The 22,614-nt window shown below is 31.2% G+C and overlaps 1 protein-coding gene across 1 annotated transcript; it reads left to right on the top strand.

The window, feature by feature from the left end:
• Nucleotides 1-10,748: 10,748 nt before the first annotated feature.
• LOC139520765 (homeobox protein notochord-like) lies at nucleotides 10,749-20,519 on the top strand. Its single transcript, XM_071313693.1, has 3 exons — nucleotides 10,749-11,155; nucleotides 16,771-16,906; nucleotides 20,000-20,519. Exons 1-3 carry the CDS (start codon nucleotides 10,795-10,797, stop codon nucleotides 20,229-20,231), a joined length of 729 nt encoding a protein of 242 aa, XP_071169794.1. The 5' UTR covers nucleotides 10,749-10,794; the 3' UTR covers nucleotides 20,232-20,519.
• The last annotated feature ends 2,095 nt before the right edge of the window (nucleotides 20,520-22,614 follow it).

The raw sequence follows: 22,614 nt of genomic DNA, 5'->3' as shown, positions 1-22,614 counted from the left end.
AAAAATTCATATTTCGTCATTAAGCTGTGAAGCAATCAGGTTTCAGTCAGTAATGACGTCACTTTGTTGGCGGATAATTTTTTGAAGTCAACTTGATATGAGTTAATAGCCTGTATATTTATTTCTCATATAAAAATTTTGTATACTATAAACCAAGGGTTTTTTTTTAAGTCTAATTGTATCGTAAGTGAGTATTAGTTCCATGTATCTATGCTAATCAATGTTCTTTTTTCTTGTACTTATATGCATGAAATATTTGCCGCTAGACGTTAATCAATCAACAATCAATCAATGTATTCTCTAAATACCCCTTGTAGGCCCTTTTAAAAATTGGTAATACATCCCTTTCTCTCTATCTCTCTTTATTCTCTCTATCAAATACCGACAGAACTTTTATTAAAATATCACAATTGCGCGTGTAAAAGATAATAGACAAACGTACGTTACGTCACCGTATCCATTTAGCAAAAATAGAAGCAAAAATCTTTGAAGTTTTCTTAGAGTTAAAACAATATGTATTTTTACGATTTGGGATTAGTATGCACGTCTTACAACATAGCTAAATATGACACGAAAAGGTTCATAGTATATATCAACTAATGAAGTATTGTTACAGACATTCATTTCTTAACGGATGAGAAGTTATTAAAGCGGCATTAATGCAATTTGTGTACCTCTTATTACAGAATCACGAGTCGTTTTGGCTGTCGGTTCAAACTCATTTTTCTATGATTTAATACCGATTCAAAATATAATTGGTGGAACTAAATAGTAAATAATGATACATCTACAAAATAAACACATAATGGAAAATTGGAATGGATCATAAAATAACGTAGGTGAAAAAACTTAAAATAAGTGCAATTTGGGTACCCCTACTTTGAAAGCTGAAGGCCGTTTGGTGACCTACAGTTGTTAACTACAGAAGGTCAGTTGTTGCATTGACAATCATACCACAGCTTTTTATTTTTATATATGCATGTGTGGTTGCGCTCTTCAGGAGACTTGAAATTCGAGAGAAATGATGCTTACAAAATTACAAACCCTGATTTTTACAACTTCACACTTTTACAATTTGATACAACGGCATTTTGTTAATGCACTGTTCACGAGTAAATATCAGGCTTGCAAGAATGCTAAATGTGTAAACAATTTAAAAAAAACCAATAAAGTAACATCAAGAACATAAGTAATCGAACAAATAATTTTTACTACCGGCGCGATGTTCGTTCTTTTGAGTTTCAAGAGATGTCAAAGGGCCCTTTTATGATTGGATTAAAAAATTATACTTATTAATTTCAAAATCGTTCAACGTAAAATTGCAATTTGTTATTTTTCTTTAATACGTTCAACGCGTGTGAGTTAGGTACTTGAAAGTGCCAATTTAGCTGTTATACATGCAGAGGTGCATTTTGATATTATATATATATATGTCTGTTGGTATAATGGATTAATACATGCACATTCATTTTAACTTTAATTCTAAAAATATTCATAAAATTAGTGACTTGTTGATTACTCAACATGCAAGGTGTTGGCTATGTTTACCACGGTGACGGTTTCTGAGCGAATGAAAAATCAATAAGATAAATAAAATATTCATTCAATTTTTGAAAACTGTTTTCACCCAGTGATGCATTGCATGTAAGGTACCGATCTAAAATCTACTCCAAGCAAACAGAGGCAGACGACCAAAGAGTTCTTTTTTCAAACCCTCCTTAGTGTATGTTCACTTGTTTTTGTCTGCTGTTCAGTTCATTTGGTTATAGTACTAATAATGAATAAAGAAAATAACCATATCATGATTGAACTAAATATGTATGTGTGCTTTCATGAACAATTCTCATAATTTATCCCAACATTTGTCTTTTAATATTATTTCATGACTTTTTTTGTCAAATTTATTAATTGATTGTTTGTTGTTAAAGGCACAGTGGCAAATATTTCATGCATTTTCAGGGCGGTAATTAATTACAATACCTACAATTGGTAGGTCCTGTAATACATGTAGGAGTCAACCATGAAGAAGGGCGAAAAATGTCGCTAAGGCCACTGTAAGATGAGGGTAAATTGTCGATAGGGACAAAATGTTAGTCAGCTATATATAGGCCATCTGTACAGATCCATCAAATAATTGTTGCAAGAGTTTTATACATACACAGAGCATGGCCCTAGCTCTTTTTACACGGGGCACCGAATTTTTTTTGACTGTCAATCGGAGGAAGACCAGAGTGACAATATTTTAATTCCCAAGTCACATTATGGGACCTGTATGTCAGAGAGTTTCATTTTAACCAAACTATATATATTATGCACTAGATTTAAATAATACACATCAGAATGTCCCCTTGGTGACTCCTGCATCTGGGTGGCTATATAACTACACTTGACGACAAGATAAAAAAAATGATAACGCAAAGGTGTACTTTTAATATACATATATTTTTGGTTATTGCTGTTCCACTGTGTGCAGTTCCCTTTATATACTTCCATGCAGACACCTAAATTGGAGCATTTATTTTTTAAACGTTTGATATCAACACAACATGTCAAAATGAAATGTTGACGTGGGTTAACGCAAATTTAAAATAAAGAAGATGTAGGCATTTGCGATATATAGAACAAGTACCTCAGTTGCATGTGGTTTTAATATCAGATGATTACTTAGTGCTATACATGTAAGTCTTGAGTTATAATATAATTTAGTTAATGTTCCTGCATGCATGAAGTTGCAGTTAAGCCTTTTATATCATTGACATGTATAACCTTTCTCATACACATGCAGCAGTTTAAGTGTAAGTTTAGTATTTTTTGTTATTTTAGGGGTATAATTAATGTCTGATATTTCTTTTCATTTTTACACATATAAGACTCATACATTCGGTGTTGGATAAATCAAGGAGGCTGTATCTCTTTTTGTTTTAATAATATTCACAGTTGATGTGATATACATGTACATTGTTGAAGCAGGACTGATCGACCATTAGTTTCCATACTTCCGGCAAAAGCGAAAGGATTCGCGTTACAATTAACAACCCCGCTAATATAAAAACTGAAATAAATTTGACTGAATAGCAAGAATAAAATAAATTGTCAAGTTATTACGCCATGTCATTTACACCTGATTTAAGATATTAGGGACCTTATTTCACTATTTAACTTCTTTCTTATTCTTTAACAGAAGTAAACAAAATTAATTTCAATTTTATTTCAAATTAATGAGATTAAGAGTGCTTCTCTCCGGTGGTCAATTTAAGGTGCTAAAATCAATACTCAAACTTTCAAGTTTTATAGGAAAATGTGTCAAAGATCAATATGGACTTGTTACAAGTTAGACAATTCCCGTCCGGGTGATAATTCGGTTTTATGCCCCTAATTAAATCTTTGCATACAAAAGAAAAAACAAATTGAGCAAGAATACAGTTCTTTTTTGTCCATTATCTTCAAATCTCATGTTGTCGGCTTCTTTAATGATATCAATTTGTAAGTGATAACAGGTAGATAAAGGTGTAAACAGGTAAGTATAGTTAAAATTGGTGTAAATATAGGTTAAAGATGGGCGATAATCATGCGCCTCTGGTGTCTATTATATATTTTTTTCGTGTGATATTAAAACGCTATTCGTGTTGACAACTAGGAGGGGTGTTCTTCCATTTGGGTATTCGTGGGAAAGACCAAACTTTTTTTTTATGTAATTTAAATGTAATTTGATATAATTTCTTGTAATTAAAAAAAAATGTAAGAAAATGCGACCAGATTATATATACTGATATGTGTGCATTATATACACCTGAAAGTGCATTGGCTTCTTTACTTAGCAATTAGTAGACTGTGTTGATTACATGATCTTCAAATTCAATATTGAATATTTTATAAGTACCTCCACTTATATAACATAGAACATTCACACATATGTATGAATATAAAGTGTGATATGGGTGCCAACGAGACAACTCTACATCCAGGTCACAATTTGTAAAAGTAAACCATTATTTTTTATATAGATTAGACCGTTGGTTTTCCCGTTTGAATGGTTTTACAGTACTAATTTGTGGGCTTTTATAGCTTGCTGTTTGGTGTGAGCCAAGGCTCTGTGTTGAAGGCCGTACCTTGACCTATAATGGTTTACTTTTATGAATAGTTATTTGGATGGATAGTTGTCTCATTGGCACTCATACCACATCTTTCTATATCCAGTATAGGTCGAAGTACGGCCTTCAACTCGGAACATTGGCTCACACCGAACAGCAAAAAGGTTTCAAAATGATATACACATATATAATTATAAAAAATAGAGAATGTTAACCTGTTGAACATCAGTTGATTAAATAATATAAGTGTCGTTAAGAATAATGAGAGTTCATTATTATATTCAATCAAATTATAAGCTGTTTACAAATATAGTTTGATAGAGAAAAGCCTCGGAATACGTAAATCTAAAAAAAAAAAGCCTTATCAATGTTGGGGGGTTGGGGAGGGGGTAGGTGGTAAGAAATGCTTACTCCTATGAAGGAAATTTACTTTTAGAATTTGAGGAAGAAAGATCATTTTGTGTGTACGAGAAAATAACCCTAGGGATATTGACTGTAATATTCCTAGAGAGATTTGCTGTAAAAATGTAGGGATCCGAAATTTGTGTCCCTCCCTACACTTTTAGATAAAATTGAGAATTGAAATGGGGAATGTGTCAAAGAGGCCCGTTACAGACAGGATGACTCAAAAATATCGTCACGAAGCCAAATATATTGTATGTCAATGGTATATTACATCAACTAGAATATATACAAATGTTTTCCGCTATTATTGAAACGAAATCGTTTTCTTACAGCCAAGAACATGAAATTAAATTTACAATAGGTGTTATTCAAAACTTATTTAATGAATTAAAAATAAATGATTAAGTCGTTTCGGACTTCACCTGTCTCGGTTAACCCCAGTTTTAAATATCATATATATAAATGTATTTCGTTTCGTTTTATCTTATGGTAACTGTTTAGAAAGTAAATATAGATTGTTTATCTCAATAATAGCCAGAACCTGAAATAAGTAATTATACGTATAATTTAATGAATTTCTGGATTAAAATTAAGTTTTAATGATGCTATCCATCAAGCACCTGCCTTCTTATTTCAGTTTGTAGATGAAAAATAAGTAAGACAAATTTAATACTTTTAGAATATTACTAATTTATATTCGAGGTATAATCAAGAGTGCAAAGCTCAGAAATGCAAATTTGTGTTTACCAATATTCAGGCAAAATACCATCTATAGAGCTCTAGCTCAATTTTTTTACTGTTGAAAATATTGTTGCTTTGTTAAGTAGTTGGCCACGATACCTACACCTTTGTAGACAATTTTATCAAAAGAACATTATCGCTCTGGGGTGGTGTTCTCGAAAGTATCCTAAGATTCGTCCTAAGACACATCTTAGACCAATTTTAGGATGGACTTAGGATCAGTTTAGGACACTCTTAAGTTGTGTCTAGAAGCTTTCTCAGGCGAATCTTATGTTAGGACGTCCTAAACATATCCTAAGTCGAAATATTAAATCATAAAGTAGTTTTTTGATAAAACATTTATTTATGCCGGAATTATTTAATAAAATTGTTTACGAATTTTATTATACCATGTATAGAATCAAATGCATAATTACCAATGTAATTATATCAAAAAGGATTGTAATTTAAACTGGAAAACATTTTGTTTTGAAATGAGAATTAAATTTGTCTAGTGTAATTGTATCGTGAAACACGAAGTTCAAAGTTTAAAATCATGCACAATTTCTTTATATACAAGTTAATAACCGATGGTGCGTTTCATTTCATGTTCATTTTCACGTAAAATAATGACAAGGGGTACAATCAAAATCACGTGATGGATATACACACACCGGAAGTAACAGTCGAGCAGACCGCTTGAAAGGTAAGTAGTCGTATTTACTTGTTTATATCAATAAAATTTAATAAATAAGGTAGTGCACCGAATGTAGGATACTATCTAGTTTTGAAATACACAATTACCCTTGCTGGAAAGCGTGCAGTTAATGCGAACACTTCGACACAGTTCCAAAATTTCACCGTCGAAGTGTTTGCAATAACTGCACGCTTTCTAGCAAAAACAATTGTGTATTTTAAAACTACATACTATCCGACATTCGGTGTGCCAACTTATTAATCAAAATTTAATTGAAATAAACAATAAAATGCAACTACTAACCTTTCAAGCGGCGAGTTCGACTGTAACTTCCGGTGTGTGTATATCCATCACGTGATTTTGATTGTACCCCTTGAATGAGCAAAAAGCGAAATTTAAACTTTATTATGCTAGGATGAAGATATGATGAACTTAAGAGACCTTATTGGGTGTCCTAAAGTTAGGACGAAAAATGAGATATATCATAATTTAAGAGAGCTTCGAGAACACGACTTAGGACAAAGAATTGTCATAAGATAGACTTAGGACACGTCCTAATCCTAAGATAGCTTCGAGAACACCACCCTGAGATTTATAAGTTAGCGAGAGAATAAAACTGGTGGAATCAAATATGTATATATTCATGTTATTTCACTATATGAAGTAAGACGCTGTCATGTCATATTTGTTTTTAGTATAAATGTAAAAAAGAAGATGTGGTATATGATTGCCAATGAGACAACTCTCTATACGAGACCAATTCAAATGACACAGAAATTAACAACTGTAGGTCATCGTACGGCCTTCAACAATGAGCAAAGTAAATTGTTCTGGTATAAATTATACCGTTTTATTTTCTGAATTGAATTCTTTCACATTTTTCATGTCGGTAAGCTTACAATATAAGGTATGGGTTTTGAAAGCCGTACGATTGCTGATTATTTCTCGCATCCCACACTTTTAAATGCATTTGAACTTTGGTGGATATAGTTGTCTCATTGGTGATATGACATCTTCTTATTTATGATTTTTTACAACAACTATCATTACATTCGTAAGGTGAAGATGTAGATGTGTCACATTTAATAAGATATCATACATTCTTCCGTTTATTCTTAAACGCATGTTATGTTATGCCATTGGTTGGTCGAGATCACGAAAAAGGAGATGGCCGAGTGTGCAAAAACGTCACATCACGGGTTCGCATATCGATCCTAAGTTTTCACAGGTTGTCTTGCGTTACATGTATACGCCATTTTGGTCATTTTTTTTTTTATCTGTTTTCAAGTAAAGAATGTTTTGTTGGTGCAAGAACTTTCATGGACTATGTAAAAAACACACCAGTAAGCTAAAAATAGACATGATATCGGAGCAATTTAATGTTTATTTAAGACACGTGTCTGTTATTCAAGATCATAGGTCGAATTCAAAATGTCTTCTCAATTCATATTTTTGTGAATTAGGGATGCGTAATATGTGGACAGTAATATGTATTCAAAGTAACAAAATGTAATGAAATTAAAGATTAAAACAATACTGAAAAGATATGTACTGAATATAACAAAAAAGTCACTATACAAATATAAGTATAAATTTCAGCAGTACTGAATTTAGACAAAAATACATCATCAGTTTTATCATGTGGCCAGTCAGTACAGTTTTACTTAAGGGTAGAAATGTACCATAACAGTGGGATTGTTCTTGGTATTGTATCATGCCTAAGTTAACACTCAAGAAAAGAGTTTAAAAGAAAACGAATAGGAAGATATGGCAAAAGCTTAAAACAGAGAAATATAAAAGCTAATTGGCAGGATATGACAATAGATAGAAAACAAGACACGAGATCCCCGACACTATAAACAAATATTCATGATACCAACTTATAAATGCAAACTTGAAACACAAAACATTTTTTAAGAATCTTTCATTATTCAACTTTTGAATCCGATGATCCTATATTTTAAATAAAAATTGATGATATAAGCGGAAGAAATATTCTGTAATACCATTTCCATTGGAACACATGTAAATTAAAATTATTTAATGTACACAAAATTAAATTTTCTTTAATTTGATTTAAATGAGTCCTCGGATTGACCATGCATTTAACAGTACCCTGAAAATCTCATTATAAAATATTCCGATTTAAAGAAAACAAACGTAACAAGAAAAAACAACGATTTAAAGAGATTTTCTTGTATAAATATTTAAACTCGTGGTTTCTATTGTTGAAGAATTAGGGACTTAAGACTGATGGGCTATTTAATATGATCCGATCAACTTTATTTACTTGTTGAAATTAACAATAAATGAGCTCCCGTATGTTTATAATACTAATTCTATTAAAGACATACTTGTGCAGTATATGCGAACATAAATTCAATTTAAATATTAAATTACTTTTATAATAAAAGGCAGTAAAAATGTCATCAGATTGGTCATAATTATTCTTCAAAGTATAATTTAAACCAACGTAACGTCAATATTTTTGTCCGAACTACGTAATATAAATAACTTTCGCATTGCACACCCCAAATTGAAAACTAGTTTATGCCACTCTGATTTGGAAGCTTTTCATGTGGCTGCAAAAAAAACACCCGCCCCTTAAAATATTGTTCAGGAAGTAGTAACTGATTATGATTCAGATATTTTAGAAATTTAACAAAATTCAACCAGGGGCGGATGCAGGAATTTTCGAAAGGGGGGTGCTAACCCAGGGCACCCAGGGCAAAGGGGGGGGGGGGTGCAAAACATATGTCCCGATACAAATGCATTGATCGGCAAAAATAAAGGGGGGGTGCGCACCCCCGGAACCACCCCCCCCCCCCCCTGGATCCGCCACTGTTCAACGACAATAATATTAACCAATTTTAAAATACATTGCAGAGCTTATAATTATTGAGATTTGTTTCGTTGCTGTTTCTTCTGTTGCGAAATTGTCTGATACAGAGAGCACAAGATTTGAAAATAAGTAAGTCTGTTGAGCTGGAGGCCAACATATTTTGTGTCCAGGGTTAATTAATTCTAGGACTATTTAGATTTGGATTATATTCAGTGACTTGATTTAGAGCAAAAATATTTCCAAGAAGCGTTAATTTGGCAATTCTGCAACGCCTGGGACTATTATACTAGTCCCAGACAAAGCGTAGAAAAAAACACAAAAAATCAACTATAGTCCTTTTTTACCGTGTCGTTTAATTTGTTGCTGTTTACAGGGTTCTGGATTTTTTTCTTTCGATGAAGTGAAAAATTCACTGAATGAAAAGAAGTCAGTTAGTCCTCATGGTGTTAAATGGGGGTTACAAATTTAGGACCGTTAAAAGTTTTGTTTGGTTTCAGTAGAACCCTAAAAAGGGTTTTACATTAAAATGATATTCCCAATTTTGTTTTAAAAGGGTAACAGTATATATCTCAATTTTTTCTTCTATTTCAGCTAAAGTAAAGTCTGAGTTTGTAAATTTTCCTATTCCATATTTTGACTGAGAGTGCATTCGCATGACGAACGCCTGTTGCCTCTGATTTAGTTGATATAATTGATTATCTTTACTCCTTCTTAATTACTGTCTTGTTAAACCTAAAGACAGGAAGATACCATCAGTTTTACATTGTTCTAAATGAGAAAAAAAGGTTAAAACATGTAATTTCCATTTTCAATTATGATGTAATGGTGACTGTTTGTGTGAAAATTAGATAATTATATCACTAATAAATGAGGTGTTAACATTATTTTGCTGGATTTTTTTCAATCGAATAATTTTGATTAATATCTTAGGAGGATTATCTTTATCAACTGTTTATTTCACTCTATTTACTTGCGTTTAATAAATCTTTGAAATGTCCTTGTTTAATTTAGATTACATTCAATTTAAAATTCGTGGAAACAAAGTAACTTTTCACACTGAGGTAAATTTTGCGCAAACGTGGAAATTGTTCGCACAATCGTAAGACAAATTCGTACAAACTAACTCGCCGCTCAATACATTTTAGTAAGTTTGTTTGGTCTAAAAATAAAAATTGTTGATAAAAGGAAATAACTCCAATAAGTAATAACAACGATTCGAACTATTTCCAATAAAACTGTGAGAAATCTGTTCGATGATAGATGTCTCCTTTTGTACTTATTTATGTATCTGATTGCATAATTCGCCGAATTTAGTCTTATTTTTCTTAAAGCAGTTACTGTTCACTGAAATATTTTTGAAAAGCACATTACTACAAACAATATAAGATTCTCATATTTCTTATATAGAATAAAGCAAAAACTAGATATTTTAAATAGTAAACATTATCAATTATGCAATAACATATATTTCATATTGCAAATTATAACAATTTTAACATTTTGTATACATGTTTTAAAAATTAAAATAATGACCCAACACCAAACACTTTTTTTTTCCAAAACCATCGAGTATGTGCGAAACTATTAAATTTGAATACGAAAAGATTTCTGGACCATCAGATACTCCGACTGTTTTTATCGTCTTTTTTTTTTTAATTTAAAAAAAACTTAATGTATCTTCTCCTTCTACCATTTTAAAAATACATTTCTAAATTTGATAAATACAACAATATTAATAAGTATTACTTATCTTGAGCTTTATTTTATTTTTTCTATTGGAATTGCTATACTGACAGATTGCCTGTAGGATAAAAAAAATTGTGACGTGAAGGGCGGAGTTTGCATAATTTAATCCAATCAAATCAAGCCCGCATGATTTAGAAATTATAATTGAAATTACCACATTTAATCACCCATATCAATCTATTGTACATCAATAAAATAAATACTGAGATATCACCAAATGACATCATTCCAACACTTTCAACTCAATAGCTACTCTTAATTCTCCGAAAAAAGGTTGTTCAGTTTGTATTTCAATGATGAATATAGGAGCTCATCATCCGTTAGCTTTCCATCAGGGATTTTGGTCATTTCCTGGCTGTGGAGTACATCCAGCTTTCCTTCAAAGTCAGTATTCAAATCTTCACGCACACCATACTGGTAGTTTCAGCAGCAAATCTAGTGCTTTTACCATTGACGCTATACTAAATAGAGATCATGTTGAAGAAAAACAAATTCCGTCTTCAAAATCATCAGAAGTTTACACATCTAGTCATGGGAAATATAAAGATTCAGATGAGGTTCAAAGAAGACAACAGCGTCTTTTTGAAGCTTCGCATCCTTACCTCTCACCGAAAGATAAAGTCACTCCTATCAAGAAAGTTACAGAATTTTACGGTAAGAATTATTTTTTTTCCTGTTTTATTATTATTATTATTATTATTATCATCATCATTATTAGTATTATAAGTATTATCATTGATATTATTAACACGAAGCAACACAATTGAAAAATTATAATTAGAACTTCAGCATAAGTTACATTTCTCATAACTCAGCTACAAGAAATACGATGAAATTTTGATATCCAATGAAGTAGAAATGTATGACAACGATAACAGAGTCGCCATAGATACTTTACATTTATACGAATGTAGTCACAAAACAAGCATTTCCTTGATTCGTATATAATTCGGGCATTTTTACTAGAACTCTAAGCAATAACAAATCAACTTTTTTGGATGGTTTACGGTGGTAGGGATTATCCTTTTTTTTTTTTTTTATGGATTATGTTTATTTCTCAATATGGTTGCAAGGCTAATATAACTGGTAAATATTAATACAAAAGCATCAGATAGATTCAGTCAGATAAAGGATATGATATATATACACAGGAATTTTTTAAACTATTTTCATACCAAAATCTTCAAATTGCATGTTTCGAAAATTCGAAAAAATATAATAAATTATATATACTATAGGGTCTTCATCTCAAAGTAATATAATGTTTGAGAAGAAAAGTTCATTGGTGGCGACTACACAGTGACCATGCAGTCAACTTTTAAAAAAATACATATGTTTTATATTTGCTACGTCCCAGTATATATTCTAAAACTTTGCTTTATGTTCTTATGTTCAATCCAAATATTCCATTCCACCCAAATACATAAACATTTTGAAACACGGAAATCCGATTAAACAATATGGAGTATGCGCCTTTTTTTTTCTTCTTTTTTTTTTTACAAAAATTATCAAATTAAGAATATAAATTATTGTAATGAGTGACTATATAAGATATCAGAGTTTCGTAAGTTAATGAGGTGTTGGTAAGAAACTAATTAACTGGTGTCAAATAACCACTAACTTGATAGTAGAAAGAGAGCGTTCCCTCAAGCTGTCCGTTAGCTATATTTAGTGTGAAAATAGAAAATAGTATATAAGTTTCCGATTTAATAAATGTCATGCTGATTTTCAATTTGTTTGAATTTGTATAAATTAAAAAGTGTGGGAATATTGTATACTTTGTTAAATCAAAATTGAAATGTATAGTCGACTTTATAGAGCATTGAACTTATTGTTATATAATAGGGGGCAAACGATGTTTGGATTCAATTATAGTTCTCTTCTAATTTAAATAGCCCGTATGCAGAGAAACTAAAATATTCTCTTAAATAATATTATAGTTTTGAGTTCCATGTATGGGACTGAGAACTGTCTACCTCCGTTTCAGTTCAAAGTACGCATAGTAAAGCTATTCGAACCACGAAGACACACACACACACATTCATTTTTTGAAAATTCAGTGCCGATAAGTTTACATTGCATTTTCAAATTTGCATTTCCATCGCGGTTTTAACATACAAAGTAGACATATTATCATATTCAGAAAGTTAAAAAAAATCTAATATTTGGTCTTCTCCAACTCTTCAGTATAATTTAATTAAATATTTTGAATTTTAAAGGAGAAAAGATGAATAAATATATTTAAAAATTAAAAGAAATTAAATAGGAAGATGCAGATATAAAATGACGAATAAGATCTACGTTAAAAGGAAACTGAAAACATAAATACTTCAAAAAAAAATATCATCTATTGGTTCGACGAAAATTGTTTTAAGGATGTTCGCTTGTCCTGTTTTCGAATTGTTGTCAGATTTTCGAAATCCTCTGGTTTTATCTATTTGAATGCATTAAAAAATTTTGCCCATTGACCTCCATTTTTCTTTTTATATATCTTTCACATGTTGAATTATAAGCCATTTGTAAAAGATAGATTTTGAGAACTTTAACTTTAACTTGTTAATGATAAAGTAATGAAAAAATCAAGAGAGAACATTTTCCGCCAAAATTTCAATGGCTAATATCTCGAAAACAAGCACATTGACCTCTATATTTTTTGATTCCTTAATTAATCCTCTATCAATATATACTTGTGTTATGGAAAGCTATTTATTTTGAAACTGAGTAGCGAACTTCCTTAAAGGCCGTCAATCGTCAGACCACTATTCATGATATACATGTATATGTCAAAGGCTAAATTTCTAAGTAAAATTCGTAAGAAAATTGCTGAACTGCACTTTCCATATACAAAATGATTGACGAAATTAACCTCTATCAAGAAAACATGAAATATATTAACCTTTTTTATAAGAGTATAAAAAAGGAACAATAGAAGCTCACCGAAGATATTATGCTTCTATAGAATTTCAAGACAAGACAAGACAATTTATTTCAACTTAGACACACGTATGGTGCTACAAGAGGATACTAATTATACATTAACAATTACATATATACTTATAAATTTACTAGCAAGAAATACAATAAACAAAAAAGTGAAATCATACAATAAAATTGATATATACCATATATTTGGTTAATTTGTTTGCAAAATTCTTAATTGCAACGTGGATATGAAGTTATTGTAACATGCTATGAATAAGGAAAATATTTTTTTCAATATGTCTTAGAAACATGCACACTTTTGTTAGCACTGGCACGTAATAATGTGATAATAGACCAGTAAATGTCAATTGGGAAGGATGTTTTGTGTAATATGTAGGTATATACCTTTCTCTTAAAGACTTAATTTGTTCATTGGAACACACACAAAAATAATGATATTCGTCACCAATTGTATTTGAATCGCACTGACAGCATATACGATTTTCTCTTGTTCTTCATGTGTACGCCATACTTGCGATATGTATACAAATCAAGACTCGTTAGTGGCTCTCGCTATAATAAAAACAGTTGAAAAGCTAGATCAGATACGAATTTGGAGATCACTGAAAACATATATATATAAATTCCAAAAAAGTTGTGGTCTATGCGGTTATGATTATCTTTTCCTCGGGTTAACAAATCCTTCGTGTTTGAAAAACAAATGTTATATTTTTAACTTTAAATTAAAATTAAATTAATAAAACAATCCCATATCCACGACTTCAATAAAAACAAAATACATCAACGAGATAGAAACCCAAACAGGCACATAAACTAAACCGAAAACCATTCGGAGGCCGATATATAGGGTCGTACAGTCTTAAAAACATTAGACAATCTAAAGTTCTAAGAGTTGTGATTTGAAAAACTACACAGGAAAACTAGGCAGGGTGAAACTACCTAGAACAAATATATATTTATCAAACTCTAATCTTCGCCAGTGAACAATAAAAAATAAAATTGCCAATGAAACAACTCTCTACCAGAGACCAAATGACATAGAAGTTAAAAACTACAGTTCATCGTACGGCCTTCAACAATGATCAAAACACATACCGCAAAGTAAGCTAAAAAAGACCCCACGATGACAAATATTAAACAATCAAAACTAGAAAACTAACGGCCAGATTTATGTTAAAACAATAAACAAAATCCAATTTGATATTCAGTGGTATATAAAACTCTAAGGAAAAATTTGAAAATTGAAAAAAGCGTCTAATTGCTATTTGTGTACATTACTAACTCACTTATTCATTTGTTTTTTTATTGCATGCTGTTTGTTTTTGTTTCTGTTCTGTGCGTTATTTTTTTTTTTGAAAGAGGATCAAAAACAAGTAGCGTTAGGTTTGGTGTTTTTATACATGCGAACCAATACAATATACGTATACAAAGGGAATAAGATAACAATATTATGCAGAGAATGATTTAACGAGTAATGTCGGTATTCATTTGAAGTGGTTATATAAAAAATGTAGGCAATAAATTATCTTTTAATTTAAATCATCGTAAATAAATTTAAAACGCGGATTTGTTTGCAAAATGACATCCACGACATTATTGGTCTCTGCTTAGTTAATTTTGCAAAGAAACAAATCATCGGTGGTTTGGGTTCTTAGAAAAGGCTTCTAAAAAGTAAGCGAAAAACGTGTTCTTACAGAATGGAAAATAAGTTTTCTTACGTTAAAGGATGGGTTAATCAATAGCTTCATTTTGGCTGAGATGTAAAGTTCATAGAAAGAACTGTTTTGGTGTTGGTTTCGCGTCTATTTACTCTCTATCGAATGTCTTATCCGTGTTTTCTTGCTACAGGATATGGTTTTGCGTATTAAATATATTCTTCTAGTTGGAAATAACATTTGTTGAAGGTATTTCTTAATGAATACATCTAAAAGGTCTTTGAACGTTACATAACTTTCACGTGGGAATTTTCGTTTAGTAATGATGCAAAATAAAGCAAAAGAGAACTATATAAATATAAAAGAGAGATCAACAGAACTTCTTTTAATATACTCTATCTAGTAAATAAACGATTTTTAATATTGCTGCGATAATTATATAGTTTTAATAGAAATGTGAATACCTTTAGAGATTAATAGTTATTTAAAGTTTGTCACTTAGTTTTTTGGTTACTTCCCCGTTTTGTTCATTCTTTTCTGCGACAATTAATTTTGAAAGTTTTAAAAGGTTTGCAAACACCATTTAGAACGTTTTACAAAGTTCTGAGCAAACATCAGGTGTTTTTAGAATATTGTATTTTCGATCTCTCTAAAATGACATTAGCCTGTTCTATAAGTTAATTACACGCTACTACTATTAAATACACACAGACCTATGTTCTTTTTTCTTCATACCCATTGATTATATTTTCACAGTTTGGGAAAGAAAAACTAGAGTATATTTGACCCGGAATATTTTATCAATATTTTTTTTATATTTTTAATATGAGTAAATTGTTCCCTGTCATTATCTCTGAGATAATCAAATATTGCTGGTATTTACCAATGAGAACGCAGGTGACGTGTTATAATTAAGCCGACCACGCCCCCTTCACTAAAATGTTATAATTAAACCAACCACACCCCTTAACCAAAATACAATGCATTGCCTTTTTGTCGATTTGGAATATCAATACGTTGAATAATTTAGCATTTAAATATACCCCTCAAAGATACGAAGATGATTATTAAAATTAAATATTACTTTAATTACTAGATTGAAAAGTGAATTATTTCAATATCTGCAGATGGTCTTATTGACCAGGGAATAATTTCTATAATTCGTTTGGTTGGTTATTGAATAATTTCTCAAAATAGAAGTTAGGTCCCTATATTTATATTTGGTCATCGATATGTTTTTCAAATATCTATATATTTTTTTAAGTACGCAAGTTCTGTTGATAACTGATTCCCTTGCACATAAATCGCTTTCACATATTTTGATAATTTTTCATTGAACTTGAAATTTTAGCCGTCTTTAAACTTATTTAAGAACAGAAAATATACATTTTGTTTTGACACATTTGTATTTGAATAATTTTTAACGATAGTACTGTAACATTGCTTTATTTCCAGATATCATTGACTAATATTTCGTTTGATTGCTTAAGGTTTGACTAAGAAAATCTGTACATATAAACTACAGTAGCCGCCTGCATGCATTTTATTTATGGAATAAATTCGTCTCTGTCCCTTTCTCAAATATAATACCTTAATTCTATTTTTTTCAATTAACCCTATCTTGTTATTTTGATAATACATTTTAAAGTTATAAATGTTTTTTATTTCTAGACCGACCAGATAAAGAACTGAAAAGTGACTGGAAACAAGGGAAAGGAAAACGAGTGCGAACCATATTTACACCAGAACAACTCGAAAAACTAGAGGCTGAATTCGAGAAACAACAGTACATGGTTGGCACTGAAAGGTGAGTCAATGTTGAACTGGGGGAGATCCGTTTGCGCCAAAAATGCGTCCTTTTGCGCCACAACTTTTTTTCTTATATATATCTTTATTCTCAATAAACCATATTACATAGGTATAGAGAAGACAAATGAATTATGTACAATATTTACAAGAAGACAGAACAAATTAAATAGTTGCTAATACAATATATGAAGTCCATTTCAGCCAGGAGCACATACACCTGTGTTAATAATCTTTATGAATTTACATAGTTTAATCAATTCTGATTTGTTTTTTGACAATATTTGCATTTTTTAAATAATAATTTGACAGACAATGTTTCCTGTTTTCTTCAAAGTATTTACATTCTAATATATAATGCATTTCATCACCAATATCATTTTTATTACATAGAAGACAAATCTATTGTTTCTAGCTATATTGTTCCATCTACCCTGTTCAATAGGGAGATTGTGATTTGTGGTCCTAAATCTACACAAATCAATAGACAATTTGTTCCCAAGAATTTCAATATAACCTTCTTTTCCAAAAAAATCTTTAAAAAGTTTGTAATTTATTGCTTTTGGCGAGTTTTCAAGTAAAGAATGCCAGACTTGTACATACTGATCTTTAAGTCTAAGTTTGATGAATGAAACTAACCACTTACAATTTATAAAAGATTGCGTTTCCCACACATTTGGGATACCACATTCGTTCAGAATAGTCTTTATTCTGTTTAACCATGAAAATTTCACATTGTCATTAATAGACATGTGATAACACAATTTATATAAAATATATATGATAGTTTTGTCTCTTTACCAGAGTTTAATTTCCCCCAAAATGAAATCAATCTAGTTTTTATGTCCAAGTCTATAAGATATCTCCCAAGCTCCCCATAAATCATATAAGAGGGTGTAGATGTTTTCAGACTTAATAACAATTTACAAAATTTTAGATGTACCCTTTCAATCATGTCGTTATTGCCAATACCCCATACTTCACAACCGTACAGTAGTATTGGCTTTACCATTTTATCAAATAAATCCAGCTGACTACATATAGAAAGATTATGTAGTCGACCTAGTCTTAACACTTCGTACAGAGCCTTGGTAGCTTTTTCTACATTAAACTGTTTTGTTTTATTAAAATTGCCTGTTCTTGTTAGAACTATTCCTAAGTAGTTAAATTCATCAACAATATCAAGTTTTTTGCCATTAAATAGAAATTGAAAATCACATGATGGTCGCCTCCTTGAAAAAACCACGACCTTTGTTTTATCAACTTTTAGCTTCCATACATCTGTGTAATCTTGGAAACAATCTAAAAGTTTTTGGAGTTCAGTTTCTGATTCGGCCATCAAAACAGTATCATCAGCGTACAAAATGATAAAAAGTTTTAAAAAAATGTCAAGTTTTTCCTCAAGCTCTTTTGACACTGATTTTAGGCCCTCTAGGTTACAATTTTGCAAAAAAGAATCAAGATCATTTAAAAATAAAGAAAAAAGAAAAGGCGATAAATTTTCGCCTTGTCTAACCCCGTTACTACATGGGAAGAAATCAGATAAGGCATTGTTATATGAAATACATGACTTTGTACCTTGATACATATTTACAATTACATTATACATACATCCATTCATATTATTTAAAAGCATTTTGTACCACAGTGCATCTCGCCAAATCGTGTCAAAAGCCTTTTCGAAATCGACGAATGCACAAAATAGTTTTTTCTTTTTTAGTTTTAAAATTTCAAACAATGTATGAATCACAAATAAATTATCGGTTGTTGAATAACCCTTTCTTCAATGCTACGTTTGCGCCACATGTTTTAAAAATTACATGGTATCATTTGCGCCAAAAATTAAACATACGATTGCGCCAATTAGAAGAAAAATGACTTCCCTACTCCTTTATTCGGACTTGGAACCAGCATTTTACACGGCAAATGTTTCCTTTTCTGAAACATATCTTCTTCTAAATTACTGCTACTGCATGGGTACTCTCAAATTTATTGTGTGTAGTAGCTTGTAACTTCACTTTAAAGTTCATACGCATGATTGGAACAATTAAAACACTGTGTCATCAACATACGTGGCTAAAACATAATCAGCAAAAGCTTTCATAAATTTTAATTAATTTAGACATTAACATGCAACAATTCATTGAAAGCTTTTCTTCTTTCTTGGCATATCTTTATTAAATATTCAGCAAAGCAATAAGTTGTATGCTCTCTCTGTATATTGACTGTCTAATGCATGTTTAGTCATTTCTCTCCAGATGCTCATCTTCATGGCTAAATACCTCCGAACATATGATACTTTTTAAGCCAAAAATAAGAATAAATATATATTTATCAATAATTTTATAATAAATATGTGTACAGGTAAATTGGCGCAAATAGGTTCCGAATATTGGCGCAATTGATACATTTGGAAAACAAAATTTGGCGCAAATGATAGCCCTGAAAAACAGTAATTGGCGCAAAAGGACTGCTGCCGTTGAACTTCTCCTACCATTCCTGCATGTGTTGACTGTTTACATTAGCATATGTCCTTTTGATTGGTCTTATACTGTATTGTCCTTTTTATTGTCTCGATCATGTAACACTTTGGTATTTTGGTTATGTTTACTTTGTATCGCAATCTCTTGTTTATGCTGACGCAAGATTTTTCTCATAGATACATGCATATATAATTTTGTTAATTTCTGTGCCAATTGGTCTTGTGAAAAGTTGTCTCATTGGCAATCATACGATATCTTCTTTTTATATATTATGACGAGCAGGTTTTAATTAGTATAGTTGGGTTGGTGTCTCATTGAACGAGCAACACCGAAAACTCATTTTATTTATTTACGAATGCACGTTAGCAGAAAAGGAGAATAGTGATACACAGAGAACAACAATGATGAAAGATACATGCAAAAGTTTCGATACAAACGTTAAAATTCATATTCCGTTTTAAACAATATAAATGAACAAGTTCCCTGAACCATATATAATACTGTTACCAATTAAATAAGCAAACGAATCAATAAACGTTCAGGACTAGTAAAAGACTTCTGATAATACCTATGCCCATATGTTAAAAGAAGTTATTTCAATTTTATTTCAGATACTATTTAGCCTGTTCTTTGAACCTAACAGAAGCCCAGGTGAAAGTTTGGTTTCAAAATCGACGTATAAAATGGAGGAAACAAAATTACGAACAACAGCAGGCAAAACTTTCCCAACTGACAATGTACAAAGATGACGACGCTGATTCAGAAAGCGGACAGAGTGAAAACGGACACACATTCCATAATCTGACGTCGGACATGACACCTCGATCTGTATCGCCATACTAATGAAGAACATGGGATTTAATGGATATCTTAATCTTCAGTAATGGTAGTAGTGTAACTACCCTGTATACTGTAACATGATATTATGAGACCAGCACTGGCCGAGAATATCAGCTTAGCGTGTTTGGTAACCTGACATTAACTGTGATCGTTATTTAAGACTTGTTTACTGTGTAAATCTTTTAACTGTAAATTCAACCTTAATAGTGCTATGAAATATGGAGTGACAGAATGAATGAGACTGGAAAATAATTTATAATTTAGATTTATAATTGTTGTTGAAATAATAAATTAAAATGATTTGAACATTACAGGTTTTTTCCCTTAAACTGTCTTACTAATTTGAACGCCCTATAATGAACGTACACATTTCCTATCTCATTTTGACCAGAATTAAGGTTTTTAGCTCCCCCAACCCCCCGGGACGTTCTTCGTTTCCAGCAAATGCTTTTTTTTCAATATCCTTGGAGAGTCGAACAATATGATGCACATCATACCGGGATAGGCTGGAAGTAAGGCATAAGACCATTGTTAATCGCTTTTCTTTACATCAGAAAATGCCTTATTAAAATGGGACTGTGTAATTCAACAGTTTTCCCTTAAAATCTTCTAGAATGAATTTGACTAAGTTATAACATTTTTAACATACACGAAAGGTTAGATGTAACTGACCAATTGAAATGTGTTTACCGCTAGCCGAATTTGAAGTATCAAATGAGTTCTTCAAACATCTACATTTCTTTATCATGAATTTTCTTAAAGATCTCATTTCCATAAATAAACAGTAAGATGGTGCTGACATCAATTTGTTTATTGGTCTTTTATTTGGATAATGACCAACATGGATACCAGTCTTTAACATTATTGAATGATTGTACACTTAAGTTTGCTTCTAATGTGGTTCCACGGCAACAAAAACAATAATGTCTTCATTTAACGAGAAATAATGAAAATGAAGTGTCTGGTACTGTGGACATAATTAAAACATCACTCAATAACGTAGAACTAATGATCAGGGTCTTTGACGGATCAGCTAATTTCCCGCTTTAAATATGGCCGCCATGTCAGCCATTTCATTTGACATTTTTAATAAAGACGATTAATGACAATGAGGCTGCACACTCCTGTTAATTCATTTACATGCTAGACGACTTAACTTTCCATTATTTTGAAGTCTAGCGACATTACAGAGACAGAGACAGTAGCAAGGCTCAAGTAGATCATATTGATAAATGTCAGATGTAAACAAGGACAATTTGCACGCATTTTAAATTAAAAGAAGGAAATTGTTAGTTTAGAAATGTAAGACATATGAAGGTTTTATTTAAAGACAACATATGAACCTATGGTAATAGAATTAAAGTTATCGCTCGCTCAAATAATAAGCTTAAATTGTGATTATTTGCAATTGAATTGATGAGTTTCTTGTCAAAATATGCATTTAACCGTTATATCTTTCATTTGCCCCAATTTGTTTTTTCTCAAGAAAACGAACGCGGATAAATAAAATAAACAAAACAGTCTTTTTGTTTTGTAAAAATAGAAGTAGCTAACTGCTTTCTTATATACTATGTATAAATTGTCACTTTATGTGGTGACGCCGGGTCTTATAAAATCGAAAATTATAAAAAAAAAAAAAGATTATTTTTTTCACTGCCGACAATCATATACATGTATCAACTTAGGTTTTTCATCCTTGGTCGGCGGGATGATATCAGATTTGTACTTTGTGTCTTTTTTTGTTGTTGATGGAATGTATAAATACTCTGCCACGTCCCGGGTCTGTATTTTGCCGGTTGGATGTTTTTTTTTCTGCTTAGTATCGTTCTAAAGAGTTAAACCTTTCTCAACTGTTTTTTTTTTATTATATTTTTCACGGCAGATCTAAAATTGTTTACATGCTACAACTCAACCTGCTGGCTGCAGATCAAAATTAAAATCATCCCCTTTCATAGAAATTTGACAAATGTTCTAAGGTCTTCAAGACGGGAAGACAGACCGATGTAGTCGAACGGCGCTAGCAACGCAGGTACAAATTGTAATCAGTCAGCTATGAGTTATTGCTCTTTGGTCGACGATCAAAGACCTCCTAGTTGACTAACTAGAGGCTATCAAGAGCCTTTGTCGCTCACCTTAGTCTATGTGCATATTAACCAATGGACACAGATACATTCATGACAAATTGTGTTTTTGTGATGGTGATGTGTTTGTAGATCTTACTTTACTGAACATTCTTGTTGCTACAATTATCTATATCTATAATGAACTTTGCCTAGTAATTATAGTGGAAAATATTTTCTAAAAATTTACATAATTTACAAAAAATTATGAAAATTGTTAAAAATTGACTGTAAAGGGCGATAACTCCTTAAAAGGTCATTTGAAA

Source organism: Mytilus edulis, chromosome 4 (genome assembly GCF_963676685.1).
Source record: "Mytilus edulis chromosome 4, xbMytEdul2.2, whole genome shotgun sequence".
Lineage (NCBI taxonomy): Eukaryota > Metazoa > Mollusca > Bivalvia > Mytilida > Mytilidae > Mytilus > Mytilus edulis.
The sequence above is the reverse complement of the archived record's forward strand: the minus strand, read 5'-3'. Positions and strand labels throughout refer to the sequence as shown.